Genomic DNA, 16,830 nt, shown 5'->3' with positions numbered 1-16,830 from the left:
ACACCGTCATTATTGCTGCGGGGAAGGTATCGAAGTTGGTCGGAGGAGTGCCATTTTCAAAATTAAACCTAGCAGGGGGAGAAAAAAAGAACATATATATATATATATAGAGAGAGAGAGAGTTGGAAAGAAGACGTGTGAGAACAAATGCAGAGAGGGACAGGAAATGAAAAAGCATCTCGCTGGCACAACAAATATCTGCTCTGAAAAACTGCCCTGAAATGACTTTGGCGATTAGGAAAAAATAAATCTCTGAGCAGAAAACTAAATAAAGACTCCAAAAAAGGGACGGAGAGAGGGAAAGAGCGAGCAAAGGGGAACAGGCAAACAGCACTGACTGTCCTCCGAAGAGCTGCATGCCCAGCAGGGCAAAGACGACGATGAAGAGGAAGAGCAGGAAGAGCAAGCTGATGATGGACTTCATGGAGTTGAGCAGAGAAACCACGAGGTTACGCAAAGATGCCCAGTACCTGACAGACAGACAGACAGAAAGCATGGTTTTTATTCTGGATTTTATTCTGCAAACATCTTTAATATTACCTCCTTGTGTGAATATAAGAAATAACATGACTTTATAACTAGTGACCGACTCACTTGGTGACTTTGAAGATCCTCAATAACCTGAGAGCTCGCAGCACGCTGATGCCAAACGACGTGCCCGGCTGGATGAAGGACCACAGCACTTCGAATATACTACCACCGATCACCTGACACAAATACGAGCACACGCAAGCGTCATGAGGAGCACGTGATGTGCACTCATCAGCAACTCATCGATGTGTGTTTGTGTGTTTGTGTGTGTATTTGTCCAGTCTACGGCTGTGTGCAGCGGGACTCACAATGCAGTCGAAGCAGTTGAAGGAGGAGTTGAGGTAGGCCTGTTTGCCCAGGCCATACAGCTTTATACACATCTCTGTCAGGAATATCCCCAGGAAGATGAATTCTGCAAAATCTACACGGAAGGAGGAAGACGAGAAGTGAGGAGGAGGAGGAAGAGGAGGAGGAGAGGAAGCTCATTCATTCATCCATCCAGAGAAGGGTAGTGTTATAAGTATGCAAGGGAGAAATAAAAATGTGTATATGTACTATACACATGTAACAAACAGAGACCAACACACAACTGTGTACAAGATGAGGACAGATTTTGTTTGGATGTGCTCTGTCATGGATTTAGTCACGTTTACTTTAAGAATTTGCTCACCCACTCTCTTCCAGTAATCTGCGATGAGAGTATTTGTGCCTATTGCAGAGATAATCTGTGCTGTGCTTGCACCAAAGCATGTATGTATCCCCACGCCCTCCTACTCACTCAGAAAATCCGAAAGTGGTTCTGGCTGGTCGTAGTGAACCACAGCCACACACATCGTGTTGAGGCCCACCAAACACAGCACACCCCAGTAGAAGGCCTGGGACTTCACAATGTGTCTGATAAAGAAGCGCAGCCGGCGCTCGCGCCTCTTGAAGGTTGATCCTTCGAGCTTGGAGCTCTTCAAGCTGGCACGAGCGAATGGTGAACCTGGAAGGGAAAGCAAGATAAATGTGATATAAGTATCTGAGCAGAGAAGTTGGATGTGGGTTATTGGCATGTTTGTGTACATTAATCATATAGGAAAGACAAAACCATACAAACGAGGATCTGCTTCCCTCATTGGTCACATAACATTATTCTACTTGAGCATAGACATAGACACATTATAAAGGTCCAATGTTTCTGTGGTGCTGTCCAGTTCCTAATGTACAGTATATTAATGCATAGAATCTTTGGATGAAAAGACTGGAAGAAGAGGGGATGGAGGAGAGAAGGAGAGAGGAGGCAGCAAGGCCGGGAAAGGTGAAGGGATGAGGGGGATTGAGCACATGAGTATAATCTACAATTTCCACTGTGAAGTTAACTAATGAACTATTACACCAACCATTAACTAATAAACTGATTATTTAAGGTGTTTGGACTGAAAGTTTTTGCATTCTTGGATTATCATCTTCTTCACCGGTATCATAAACCTGCAAATCTAAAGTCTTTACAGGTCTTCACCCCAAAACCTTGTACTGGTTCGGATCCACGTTTCCGAACATGGACGAGATCTGGGTCAGGTGTCGTTATGCAGAAAAACAGTTGGAAGGATGAGGGGGGGTTAAAGACGAGAGAAAAGAAAATGTAAGACGAGAAGAGAAGAGAAGAGAAGTGCAGAGCAGTTGAGGACAGGAGGGGGAAAGAGAGCGGGGTCAGGTAATGCTGATATGCAAGATAAGATAGCATCTGTATGTACCTGTGGTTTGGGTGTTTGTGTGTGTGTGTGTGTGTGTGTGTGTGTGTGTGTGTGTGTGTGTGTGTGTGTGTGTGTGTGTGCTAGTGAGAGGCCCTCTTACCTACGGCCAGGTCTCCATCTCCGTCCTCTGGGTGCAGCAGCTCTGCTTTGCTCTTATGGTTCTTTGTGGCTCTCCTACGAGACCCTGTTTTAAAAAGCAAACAAACACGTGTGACTATTGGACGTGCAAAACGTACATGCACTATAAAAAAAAGACAAAAAATCACTTTCATGCACAAGCAAACTCTTACCATCATAATCGTTTTCATTCTCATCATCCGCCAAGATGACCTCTTCTGCAAACCGCACACAAATAAACATGTCAACACAGTGTAGAGTCACGCTAAATGTAGATTTAACGACTTCCACATTATAAAATCAATCTTTCTTGTTGTTGTTGTCATTTCTCATTTAATAAAAATTGCACACCGAGTCTTTGGCCTGCACCTGTCCTTGTAACTCATCGCTTCCCTTCTCTGTTTTCAGCCGCCTTGTTTTTATGCAGATCGTCTTTTCAAGATGATCAAAGGTCTGCCCTTTTCCTATCTGCCCCTTGATCTGCTCCTTCCAGCCTCCACCTCTCCACTCCTCTTATCCTCTCCACATCTTCGCTGCCCTCACCACACAGGGCCACAGCGGAGAGAGGGGCGGCAGAGAAAGGGAACTGGGCCGGGTCTGGAGCATCAAACAAGGGTCTTTAATCCTGTGCCAGAGCCATGTTAATCAAGGCTGCTCACTTACATTCAAACGGTTTGGTCTTGATTGTTAAAGGGTCCGTTTGCTTGAAACTGCTCGAACATCACGGCTTCAAAAGATCAATTTATTCTTGTAAATTTGTTGTTTTCTCAGATGTGAAACGCCAAAGGCTCATGTCTATTCAGACGGCAGAAGACAGATGACAACAGGACTATGTGTGTCATACAGAGTCCTGTTGTCATCACCTATACGGGTTGTGTCTACCTATACTTGACATCAATTGGTTTGCATTGTATTCACTATTCAACCTTTATGAAAAACTTATTTAACTTTACAAAAGTCTTTTCGTTTGAATGGAGAAAATTTATGGAAACAAGTGATTCATTTAGTTAATTTTGTTGCTGTTGTAATATCATAATGGTTTTTAGTACCAGCGTCACGATCTCCAGGCGCAGAACTCTACACAAGTTAATATGCAATCAAATAAAGGATCACATCATTCTAACACTATGTTGTCAGAGTCAAAGACAAGTTATCCTGTGAGCCTGAGCTCGGCTTCTGGACCAGCAAGGCTTCCAGTGTTTAATGTTGTCTAAGCTTCCTGCAAAGACTGGTTTTCACACTGCAAACAAACTGAACCGGACTGACATCACTTCATTTAGTCGGACTACTAAACTAAACTGAAAATTCGAAATGGTCCGATCCAAAACAATGTAGGTGTGAAAGCCCCTAAAATGCAATTTAACACATGACAGATAATTTTGAGTTAACTGATCAACTGACAAATATCACTTTAAATAACTGTTTATACTGATATTATTCCGGTTGCTCTAGGCCACAAATCCAAGCAGCTGCTTCACAGTAAAATTAAATTAGATTAACAACCTAGTTATGTCTAGAGCAGAGATCTTCAACAGGGGGTCCGAGACCCCTAGGGGGTCCGCGAAGGTAGTGCAGGGGGGGGGTCGCGAAATGTTGGGTTGATTAGACAATTTTTTTTATTTTGTATAATTTTTCATTTATTTTCGAACCAATTTTTCCTTCTACAAATTTAAATGTCTTTAAATACACATTAACATGCAGCCAACATATTGAGAGGCTGATTTGAACCTCTGCCTGACAACCTCCATCCGTCCAAGGTTAGATAAGTTGTGTGCTACCCATCAGGGTCCGACATCTCACTAATGTGTATGTGTGGCATCCATAGATGGCTTGAGAATTCACTGTCTCTTCTACATGTATGTTTAAAATAAAAACATGAATCTTTGAATTACTTAAATAGCTCAGTGTTGTATGCAACATGTATGTTTATAAATGGCAGTGGCATGGCCAACCTGTACCTTGCACATGTTTAAATTAAAAACATGAATATATGAACCCGTTTAATATTTGAATGGCTTAGTATTGAATGCACAATAAGAGGGTAGCTATGTTTATGAATGGCACTAGGCCCAGTTTAATATAAAACACAATTGTATTCAATGTATATAGTAGCGGGTCCCTGCTCCATCTCTCCACCAGTTTGGGGGCCTTGGCCTGAAAAACGTTGAAGACCCCTGGTCTGGAGCATTCCTGGTGGATTGAGAATTGAAATGTTGGGGAAACAGTTTGTACAAACCAGCTTTGCAGATCCACTCCAGGTAACCGTTGAGTTCCCTCTCAATCTGCTGCTGTCTTCTGAGCTTGAGGAACTCACTCCTGTTCTCCACACGCTCTCTCTCTTTGGCAAACTCCCTGCAGACACACACACACACACACAATACGCAATAATAGCGGACACATGTGGACATTTTTTGTTAATCTGGCACGCATGCAATAAGCTCCACATTTGTTTAATATCTCATATATTAGGAAACAGATAACATATAAGCAACCTTTTAATGTGACACTTACCCCGACAACACACCCAGCACCAGGTTGAGCATGAAGAAGGAGCCAATGATGATGAGGGGGATGAAGTACATCCAGTTCCATGCACTCCCTGAGGCATCGTTGCTCTGGAAAGACACACACACACACAAACACACACACACACACACACACACTTTAGACAAAGTAATCAATGTTTTGCTCTTCCCCCTGAACTCGATATAACAGCACCTAAGCTAACAGAAGTGTCACTTGGTTAACAGATTATTAAAGCGAGAAATGGGAAATTCACCACAACTCATCACAACCAAAGATTTGATCGACTGAGAACGTGATACCTTCTTTAATGCGACTCTATCGGAAGGCGAATAGAGAGCTTGCATGACCGGTGAAGAGTAGTCTGCAGGCCGGACAGCTAGAATAACTACAGCTGTAATGTGCAGGTTTAAATCTGTCATTTTTCGGGCCTGTTTGTCAAATTTAGATGCATTTACAGTGTTTGCATGCAGGTGCTCTACAGCGTCGGCACTTTTCCTAAACACTCATTGTCATTTAGAGTGATCACGTTTTCCACATTTGCCTGAAACTCATTTAATACCCAGACAGTGTGGCCATTAAAAAGATGGAGGCCCGTGCACTCAGAGGTGCGGTCCACTGCCGCTGGAAATATAAACAACAGCAGGGCTGACATGACTTTGCTTTAAGTCATCTCAATAAGTAAATGCATATCTGCCACTCTATTTAGCTTCTCTGAGCAGAGTAAATAATGTATAATGCTTCGCTCTCTTCCTCTCCGTCTCTACCATCCTCCTCTTCTCCAGACTCTCCCTCCTTCCATTTCCTTTGTTCACTCCTCATTGTTTTTCGTTCTCGTTTTCCTTTCATCGTCCTACGAAATCGCTTCCTCACGCATTTACCAAACGTAATTCTCTCATCGTGTTGCTCGCTCGTTTAGCTTCTTCCTCTACTCTCTTCCTGTCTCTGATCCATCCCTCAGTTCTCCCTCAAAGTCCCTGATCAGACTCTACATTGATTCTTCATTTCACCCTTTCTCACCTCCAATTTCTGCTCTCTTTCTCATGGCCTCCCTCTCCCCCCCCCCCCCCCCCCCCCCCCCACCACCTTTCCTCCATCTTTCCTTCTTCCCTGGTATCGCCGCTGTGTACCCAACGTACCGCAGACCCTTTTTTTCTACCATTAAACTTTTATCGCTCCCCTCCCCGGCAGCTGCAAGAATAACTTGGACTGAACAGGCCCTTTTAAATATAGAGCAGCAGCGGGAAGGAGGGACAGCGAGTGAGAGGGACAGGGGGGGAAGGAAGGAAGGGAGGAAGGGAGGAAGGGAGGGAGGGAGGGAGGGAGGGAGGGAGGAATGAAGACAGAAAGAGGAGGGAGGGCAAGAAGGAGAGGAAAAAAAAAACATGGAATAAAGAAAGATAAAAGAGCAACGGGGAGAATGTGATTAACTGAGGGGGGGGGGGAGGAGACGACTACAGTAACACTCAAAGACCCTCATCTACCTCTGGTCTCCATAGCAACCGTTGCCAATGACAACAGGGAACCATTCAGTTTTGGACATGAGCGATGACATCGCTCGAGAGCTGCTGACGGTGTAATGGGTAAATGAATCGTTTGCACAGGTGAAAATCACCAGAAGTCTCAACACTTAGATTGTATTGTTTTATGAGACGGTTGCTTGGTTTGTGCAGATTCACACTAAAGATTTAAAATATGAATGTGACCGTTGAAAACCATGTTAGAGAAAACACAAGGTCTAAATTGCATTTGACTCGATGTTAATAATTTTCTCCGGTTATTTTTAAGGCTGTTTTATCCAAACAAAATGGCCTCCAAAAATGACCATGATTTTAAATACCTGTCAAACTTTTTTTTATTATCATTTCCAAAAAAAGGGTCCACATGATAAAACAATTCTGAACAATCCCCACAGCAACATAATGACTAACAAACCAACTGATTATGTCACATGTCTGGATCATGCTTCCTTGAAAGCAAACAGATCAGGGTCAGGTCCTGTTCAATGGCTGAGGGTCTAATGTTTAATATCAAGAGTAATACGCCAAGATTGTATATAAAGGTTCCTACCGCTATGCAAATGAGCAAATAAGCCAATGTATTTGACGTTTACTTTAACTTTGTTAGTTTGGTCCCTGTCACATCCGCTAACACGTTGTGATTTAACAGGTTCGATTACTAATTGAAATGCTGCGTGTGTGTATTGTAACTTACAACATTGTATAAACCTAAGAAAAACGAAAAATGGCTCTGTTACAAAAATATAGATATTCCTTGACTGTCTCCGGAGAACAGACGGCACTGTTTGAGAGACGTTGGAGGCAGAGTGGAGCCGAGGGCACATGGTCAACATGGACGAGTGCCTTGCTCAGGAGGTGAAGGGTCAGAGAGCAGAGGTCACACTTGTCTCACAGAGAACGGAATCATAGCAAATTAACAAAGCCAACATCAGCAGCTGAGGCAACGAATGGCCAATCGTTATTATGGTTCAAAAGGGCAAAACACTCGAAGCAGGATCATTGGAACTGACAGAAGGGTGTGGAGCGGTCACTGAGTGTGTAAATGTCTTCAGCAGTACATACATAGTAGAGCAGGTCGGTCCAGCCCTCCATGGTGATACACTGGAAGACGGTGAGGATAGCGAACAGGATGTTGTCGAACTGGGTGATGCCGTAGTTGGGTCCCAGCCAGTATTGTCTACACGTGGTGCCCAGTGGACACAGCCGCGACGGGAGCTCCGTCCCACATGGAAACTCTTTGCGGATCTCACCTGGACATGGGTGGAGGTGGAGAGGCGTTTCAAAACAGAAGGCAGGCACAAGATCATGATATGTGGTTAGTTTTTCTGAGGACCATTGACACAGCAAACTGGACAAACATACTTAACTTGTATGGACATTTGAGAATCCTCCTAAAAGCTCAATAGGCCAAACTAACTCCTCCTCAATCGCCGTATCGAGAAAAGTTAGATTTTTTTTTACACAAACTAGCACTGGGACTATTTGAAGTGCACTCGAACAAACACTAACACACATTACAAAAAAATACACCAACCTGTGTGATTGTCAAAGCAGGTTGTGTGGAATTTGCCCATGTAGAACTCCAGGCCGATGATGGCGAACATAAGGATGGCGAAGAAAAGCAAGAGGCCGATCTGGAGCAGAGGAATCATGGCCTTCATGATGGATTTGAGCACCACCTGTAGGCCTGGAGGAAACAGTGTACACGCTTAGTTTGTGCCATGAGGATTAGGTCCAAGGATCTTTTAATTCATCACTCCCACATTTAGTTGAGGTATACAACATTTTTATATAAAATAAATATGTTTTTCAACAATTAAATCATATTCAGTGACTTTTAATTTCATGCCAAATATTGATGTTGGAAACTAATCTCATTTCTGATGTGTGTCACATATTGTAATGGAACTCTTAATTTGGTTTTCACAGGAAGCTTGGTGACTTCTATGATGAGTAAGCCTTGGTTCGCCCGTTCAGCCCTGTAGTGGAGTCAAAGCTATTAATAACTCTGCAGTGGAGCCGGAACACAACTGCCACTGTAACATTTTAAAAAGGAGCCGAGTGCACAGCAGAACCACTTTGGTTGGAACACTTTGGGTGCATTATGCAGAGAAACACAGAAGCTGCAGAAAAAACCTTGACACAAAATGCATCTTCGAGTCTTCCAATAAGCCTGAAACTGAAATATAACTAACAAGGAATGACACGGACGCTATTGGTTATATTAATTTGTCAGACGAAGAGTTCCGACTTACTGGGAATACCGGACACCAGTTTGAGGGGCCTCAGTACGCGCACAGCCCTGAGGGTCCGCAGGTCGAAATCTGAACCCACAGTGGACAGGATCCTAAAGAGAAGGAGACATGTGTGTGCACAGGCAATCAATACTTAAGCTGGTCAAGCTTGTCACTGTCAGTCAGTCTCTTCCTGTTTCGCCCTGTCTTTCTCACTTTTTCACACACACACACACACACACACACACACACACACACACACACAGTAACGCCAACCCATGCCAGGTCATTAGAAGCAACTGGGTGAACACTATGTAAATCCTGCATGAGCTGATCAATAGAGCTGACAAGTGAGGAAGGAGTTAGAAGTGTATCAGGATGAGAGAGAGACTATAAAACCAAAAAGGGGAATGAGAGGCGGAGAGCGATGGGGAGACGAGGGAAGACGGGAGGACAGAGAAGACAGAAAGAAAGTTGAAGTTGTGGAGAGACAAAGCGCGAGAGAGAGAGGGAGCACTTTGCAGACGGGGAGAATCAGAGATGCTGACTTACTTCTTCCTGCTTATTTTTAATCTGGGTACATTTAAATAATTTCTCTTCAGGCCGACATCAGACTCCAGAGTGAACGCGGTGTGTGCCGCAGCAGCACCTGTATCGCTGCTCATTATCTGAATAGACGCTTGTAAACACCACGACTGTGTGTGTGTGTGTGTGTGTGTGTGTGTGCACTTGAGAGGGTTAAGATGTTCTCCTGTGCCGCCAGACTTCCAGTCAGTCCCATCGTCTGACGCACACTGTGAATCATCCGCTTTCCCACTTCTCTCTCTCTCTCTCTCTCTCTCTCTCTCTCTCTCTCTCTCTCTCTCTCTCTCTCTTCTTTTGTTCTGTCTCTCTGACACACACACTTTCCTCTGCTCCACTAAGAGGCCCGGTGACACAGCAGAGCCTTAATCACAGGTCTGAAGTCAGTCAGCTTTGCTTGGAAAACCCAGAAAATTGGCACAAAGAGAAAAAGCAACACTGACCCAGGATCTATGGATAAAGGTATATAAACTCGCCTGCGGTTTCCAATGCAGCATTGCATTACCAGCAAGCTCCCCAGTGGCAGGTGCTCCATCACCAGAGTAAGCTGGGGTCCTTGTAATGACATTGTGTGATATCAAATGCCTCATCAGAGGCTGACTTGTAACTGAGAGGTTCCTGGTTTGGTCACGAGGCGCTACTGTACTTTAGCTTATGCTTATACAAACGTAATGAATCGCCGAGATATATTTTAAATTCTGTCTCAGATTTTCAACCAGGGAGCAGTGACAATTTAATCGTGTATGAATCTTTGTCACGTTTTTTAATAAACAAAATAGACACAACGCGTTTCTTCTGACATACATGTAGCGGAGGAAAGACTCAACGCTACCTGAGAGCACCTGGAAAATATGCATGCCAATTTTTCAGCCAAGTGGGTTGTGCTGCATGTCTGTGAGCAGTCAATCTTCAAAAGGTGTTAATGGCTTCAAAAAATGAGGTCGTGGCCACTGAAACAAAAACACTGAGGGCAAGATTATAGAAACAATCTAAGTGCATGGTCTGAAGCCCACGTGCACAGAGTGGATTCAGAGCGTCTCCAAAACTACTTGGTTCAAAAGGGTTGAACATAATTTATTGCGGCTGTGTTTTTTGTGTGTAACACGCAATAAACCAAACGGCACCATCTCGTTCCCTTTGAAAGCCAGGTGGACTTGCACCCTGGTGGATGCTATTGTGGTTGTAGGAGAGATAACACTCACTGCAGAGGAAACACATCTACTCTGTGTTTATTGTTAAATCCTGTCTTAATTAGACCAAGTTAAAATGTTAAAAAAATACACTGACTGACTTCAGACCAGGTTTGTCTGGTGAACCACGCAATTGCTTTTCACTCTTGTGGTTGAGGGGTAGAGCGGTCGTCCTCCCACCAGGCGGTCGGCGGCTCGAGCAAAGATACTTCAGTTTCTTTCAAAGAGACTTTTTATCTTAGATTAAAGCTGAGACTTTTATTTACAATACATTGAGTGGATTTTAGTATTTAATAATATATATGCATTTAATATTGATTATCTATAGTATTTATTAAAGCTCTCTGTTAACATGATGGTAATAATGATGAGGATGATGAGGATGGTGATGAAGAAGGTGATGAAGAGGGTGATATAATGATGAGGATGATGAGGATGGTGATGAAGAGGGTGTAATAATGATGAGGATGATGAGGATGGTGATGAGGAGGGTGTAATAATGATGGGGATGATGAGGATGGTGATGAAGAGGGTGTCATAATGATGATGATGATGAGGATGGTGATGAAGAGGGTGTAATAATGATGAGGATGATGAGGATGGTGATGAAGAGGGTGTCATAATGATGAGGATGATGAGGATGGTGATGAAAAGGGTTTAATAATGATGAGGATGATGAGGATGGTGATGAAGAGGGTGTAATAATGATGAGGATGATGAGGATGGTGATGAAGAGGGTTTAATAATGATGAGGATGATGAGGATGGTGATGAAGAGGGATAAATAATGATGAGGATGATGAGGATGGTGATGAAGAGGGTTTAATAATGATGAGGATGATGAGGATGGTGATGAAGAGGGTGAAATAATGATGAGGATGATGAGGATGGCGATGAATAGGGTGTAATAAAGATGATGATGATGATGATGAGGATGATGAGGATGGCGATGAATAGGGTGTAATAAAGATGATGATGATGATGATGATGAGGTTGGTGATGAAGAGGGTGTAATAATGATGAGGTTGATGAGGATGGCGATGAAGTGGGTGTATTAATGATGAGGATGATGAGGATGGTGATGAAGAGGGTGTTATAATGATGATGATAAGAATGATGAGGACGAGCATGATGAAGATGATGAGGAAGATGAGGATGGTGATGAAGCTGCTGCCACAAACGTTGTCACGCCGATGAGGCAGTTCCTCATTCACACCGTCTCCACGGTGACTGGGTCCTTTCTCATTCATAAGTGTTTCCATGGCAACAGGGACCTCGGCTCATTGATAGAATCTCTGTATCACCTTGGTAACAGGGCCGAGGGAGGAGCCTGATTGATTGTTTTTTATCCTTCGCTCTTCTCTCTTTAATGTAAATGTATCACAACTCAAACACATAAACAAACACACTGGTACACAGACACACACACAGAAGCACAGAAACACACACACACACACACACAAACACACACACACACACACACACACACACACATCTGTGTAGCAAACAGGTTCTGGTTGGAGATCTAACATATTGAGTGAGAATACATTTCTTCTTCACGCATGCACACTGGAAAGTAGGTCATATAGAATAACCAATGGAAAGCAATCTCTCCTTGTCGGGGACAGAGAGGCTACGCTACATCTTACATACCTGACCTTAACACACACACACACACAGGCAAACACACAGATGCACAACCTGCTCTTTATCCTGAGAAACACAAATGATTATGGGGAAACACATTAGGCAATATTGCTATTACACAATCTCCCCGCTGACGCCTTCTCTGGGGAATCTAACACATTATACAAACAATCTTTTTCGTCAGCTCCCTCCGTCTGTGCTCCTGCTGACTTCAGCGAAATGTGGCTAATTATCTTTGTCCACATCACTGACCAACCTGCTTCATCTCTCCTCCAAACCCTCAGCCCCTCTCGCCTCTCTGCTTTCCTCTGCTGCCACGAATCGACCATTTCACATCTAACGTATCCTCGCAATCACAAAAGCTCTCTCATCTTAAAATGTTTACACGAATATCTGTTGTTTTCATCAACATTTTATCACACATTTAGCAAATTTGAAAAAAATAGCATTTCCATGTCAGATTAATAAACACATAAACAAGTGAACAAGAAGGAGGTACAGAGGGGAGGATGCAAAACAAGATGGGCTATAAACCAAGGGTAATTGGACTAATAATCAATAGCGGGGATAAAAAACAACTAGCTCCTTCCCGGTGCCAAGTCACTCAGGACATTCACAACAACACACACACACACACACACACACACACTTTGGCACAGAAACACGGTGGACACAAATCTACTGAAATCCAACAAGGTTGTAAAATGAGCAGCTAATCTATTCAGACAGTTTAAGTGCCATCTGTGTGTTTGTCTTTGTATGTGTTTAAAGACAGCGCCTGCAAGTGCACCAGGGTGAGAGGCAGATGGAAAGGAAGGTTTTGATGTGGAAATGTGGAAATGTGTGTGTTGGTGTGTGTGCGTGTGTTGGTGTGTGCGGGTTCTCTGGTCAGTGAGGTATCAAAGGATTGAGCCAGAGGTGGGTAGAAAGGCCAAGTAGCCTTTCATGTTCAAAGAGTGAAAAACACAACCGCCATTCATCGACAGCTCAAAAAAACCCTATCTGTTTGTGTGTGTCTGTGTGTGATCTATGTATAACTCCTTTTGGAGGGAACTAAAGCTGTTTAAACTAGCACCTTATGGGGATTGTAGTAGAGGGTAGGTTTAGGTTAAGTATAGGCTGACATTAGGGTAGGGGTGGGTTAGGGTTAGGATTAGGGTCAATCTAAACGAATGTAAGCTGATGTAATTTCCTCATGGAGGTCATGGAGACACTTTAATGTTAATATATTTGATATATATAGTTATTTTTAGCTTCATTAAAATACAAATTTCATAAAGCCTCATTCTTCTTCTCATCCTTCATTATGCATGTCCTCTGCCTCCTTCCTCTCTCTGAGTCACTAATTTCTTTTTCTACGATGATGCTATTATTCCTCTTAATTTTTTGTCCTTAAATAACTTCACATCAAACACGATAGATGCCCTGAATGAAAAGAGAGTCTATAGCAGCTGCAGCAGAGCACAGGTTTCTTCTTTTTCTAAATTTAACACGGTAATAATCGCATACATTTAAAAAAAAAAAAGAGTGAGGGGATGGTTACTAGAGACTTTAATGTCATCTGGACGATAACTGGGAGGAACCATTTTTGCTAACATGTCGGAGCGGCATCTCCGGAGCAACAGCGGCAGTGCCTGTGCCTTCCGGAGAAGATTTAACTGCTGTGTCATGCTTGCTCAGAGGCTTATCCTTTTTAAAAAATATAAAGATTTCCCATTATAAAATACGGGAAGGGGTTAGGGGGATTATGGGAGACCAGGCATTTTACTGGGAGTTTTAAGGACTGCTTCACTTCCTCCCGCTCGGCCTCTCCCTTCCTCTCTCTGCCTCTCCGACACTCATCTTCTCTCTTTCAGGCTCTCTGTTGTGGCACGCCTAGATGAGCTTGGCTTCATGATTGCTCTTATTAAAGCATAAGGAGATTCTGCCAGACTCTGTGTGTGTGTGTGTGTGTGTGTGTGTGTGTGTGTGTGTGTGTGTGTGTGTGAGAGAGAGGGAGGGAGGGAGGGAGGGAGGGAGGGAGGGAGAGAGTGGGAGGGCTGAGAGAAAGGCACATCAGTTTCATCTGTGCTTTGTCAGCAAAAATGCGGAGGGTTTATGTAACCCACAAAGCTTTTTTCCAAATCACCACATGCACACATACACACATGCGATGACCACAACCTAACAATCTGTGCCAGTACACACAGTTCTACTACACGACTTGTCAAGTGAGCATGTCGCACAGGAAACAGTGTGATTTAAACCGCAGTGATTTATTGTATGTTTCAGTTTTAACGGAGAGAATTAATGTAATGTGAAAGCTGGTCACGAAACCTGGCATCAAGAACAGCGTGTTCTTGATGCCAGGTTCAGACTTTGTGTATCGGCCGACACAGAGTAATGATATGATGCCAATGTATTTGAATAAATAACAACCTTTATATCTTATTTTAACAGCTGATGCTTCTCAACCTGTATCAAAATGATGGTTGATATGATTCTTACATGGCCTGGCTCAGGTTTAAATAACAAAGACATAACCGAGAATGAATAACATCTTCTTTTATTATCTAGTTTGACCGTAATGACTGAAAAAGAACACGAATAAAGGAATCTAGGAAAACACAATAATAATATCTTTCAAATTGATCTGGTAAAAGCAGCTACAGTTTATATATAAATAAGTTAGAATAAGGAAATCACGTAGCGTCGCCCTTCCAAACTGAAATCTTGCGTTTGATAAACGTCGTTGTGGGAATTCGCTGTGATTTAATGCTACTTCCACTGGAAATAACTTCTTCCTTGCTGCTGTAAAAAACTGTATTTGCCAGTGGCAGTACAGTGCCACTGCAGTTTTGGATCGGCAAAGGAAAAGTGATGGTGTTTGGAACCATCTGAGTCATTTCCGATGCGGTATTGGAACATCTCTGTTTGTTTTTTTACAGCCACTTATGACTGGGTTTTGTGATGTTACTAAGACGTGCTCAGGCAAATCTGAGACGTGAGCTCAGAGCTGCGGTCAACTGAGGGTCTGCAGCAGTAAGACCTTCACAGACATTTTCTCTCTTTTCACCAACCATCAGTCATCTGATCACTTTAATCTGTGAATTCAAACTGTGGCACGCAGACCAGCGTGTGACGGCTGCGAACACATCAGCACACAGCCTGCAGCGCGTTCATAGATATGAAAGAAGAGAAGGAATGACATTTCATACAGTCACATGTCACACGGATGGATGCACTAACAGACACATGACATGATGGGTATACAATTGGAAAAAAAAGAAGCATTTGAGTCCATGTGATCGTTGCGCTTTATTTCTCTCACTGCATTATGTCATCTATTTACTCTGGTCCATTTCTATGACCCATAATCTAATCGGTACAGTAATTCCATCAAGCTAATCCTATCAAGAGTCTTAATTCTCCCTTGTTGACACCCCTTCCGTCACAGGCCCCGGACTGCATCCCATTTCTTCCCTTTGCCCTCATCTTCCCCATTTCACTGAGCTTTAAAATAATACGTCAAAATCATAAATAAGATAAGGCTATTATGTGTTGACGGACATGTATCACTATCCCTCATTTGTTTTCCATCATTTCCTGCAGTGTAGGATGTTGAAAGACCACACTCGGATCTGCCTGAGGTGAAATGCATTTCAGGACGCAGCCTTTCCCACAAGCTGTAAATTAGGTTTAAGGCCATGCACCTCTCAGACCAGGTATCAATCTGGGACTGGTGTTGAAAACAAAGGCCCTGCTCATTCCTGGCATCCGTGATTTGATCATAAGTTTGTCCGTGTCTCGGACCACTTATGATCGGAGCCTCACTTTCCTCCTCTGGAAAAAAACTGAGAGACCACTCCAAGTTTTGTCTTCAATCTGTATCTCCACATGTCCGCCACTCATTTCATTACAATGTCTGTTGAGTTTGTGTCTGTGGCTTAAAGAATAGAACAAAGATGGAAGACTGATAATCTTGAAGTGATCTCTTCAATATTTTCGAGAGCTGTACGTCATTTTTATTAGAGACCAAACAATGTTGTTTTTAGCCTGTCAGACAATGTTAGATGGATGTCTGTGTGTCTGTGTGTCTGTGTGTGTCTGTGTGTCTGTGTGTGTCTGTGTGCGTGTGTTTGTGTGTGTGTAGGAGAGAGACAGAAAGAGAGAACGGAAGTGTGGGCCAAGGAGAGGCTGAGCAAATCAATGTGCTGTGTTCAGTGCAGCCTCACAATGAAATAAGGTTTTACTCATTTGAAATAGTAAAAAAAGAAAATCAATATTTGGTCAACGTTGAAAAGGTGGCAGTGGCCACAAATAAATCAATGTATGGGAAATATTTATGGTTCATTGTGAAACTGTGGCAGGTCAGAGGACGTCCGCTGAGTAGGCGATCACTCATGGCCCGGCACACATCTGTGCTCACCCGGTTAATGGAATGTGGCCAGCGATTGTTCACAGTGGCTATTTTCATATGGATCACTTGCCTTTGTTTTCTGTAACTTACTTTTACCCACTTTATGGATCTGATTCATTCTCTCCCTAAGTCTAAATGTGTGTTATAGACAACGATCATCAGGACAGACGGTTTGATTCGTTCTTTTCTGCTGACTCACAGATTACATCGCTCCGCAGATAATTAAAGTGGTTCTGCACAATAATTCTGATTAACGCCATATTTCTTCAAATTGTGCTAATTTGTCCAACACCAGTGATTGTTTGTCATCCTCTTTTCTTCAGTCTCTGTTCAATATCTGTTCCCTCTGCAC

At 43.1% G+C, this 16,830-nt stretch overlaps 1 protein-coding gene across 1 annotated transcript in view; it reads right to left on the bottom strand.

The window, feature by feature from the left end:
• cacna1aa (calcium channel, voltage-dependent, P/Q type, alpha 1A subunit, a) overlaps positions 1–16,830 on the bottom strand; it is an 80,584-nt gene that overhangs the window by 46,120 nt on the left and 17,634 nt on the right. Inside the window, exons 4-15 of the mRNA XM_053444005.1 lie at positions 8,683–8,774; positions 7,962–8,114; positions 7,490–7,677; positions 4,896–4,999; positions 4,621–4,736; positions 2,558–2,602; positions 2,368–2,451; positions 1,310–1,516; positions 840–952; positions 595–707; positions 339–470; positions 1–68 (exon numbers count right to left, since the gene is read on the bottom strand). The exon at positions 1–68 is cut by the window's left edge and continues 5 nt beyond it. Of these exons, the coding sequence (XP_053299980.1) occupies positions 1–68; positions 339–470; positions 595–707; positions 840–952; positions 1,310–1,516; positions 2,368–2,451; positions 2,558–2,602; positions 4,621–4,736; positions 4,896–4,999; positions 7,490–7,677; positions 7,962–8,114; positions 8,683–8,774 (1,415 nt within the window). The remainder of the gene's footprint in view (positions 69–338; positions 471–594; positions 708–839; positions 953–1,309; positions 1,517–2,367; positions 2,452–2,557; positions 2,603–4,620; positions 4,737–4,895; positions 5,000–7,489; positions 7,678–7,961; positions 8,115–8,682; positions 8,775–16,830) is intronic.

The sequence above is a fragment of the Pleuronectes platessa genome, chromosome 16 (genome assembly GCF_947347685.1).
Source record: "Pleuronectes platessa chromosome 16, fPlePla1.1, whole genome shotgun sequence".
In the NCBI taxonomy this organism is placed as follows: Eukaryota; Metazoa; Chordata; class Actinopteri; order Pleuronectiformes; family Pleuronectidae; genus Pleuronectes; species Pleuronectes platessa.
The sequence above is the reverse complement of the archived record's forward strand: the minus strand, read 5'-3'. Positions and strand labels throughout refer to the sequence as shown.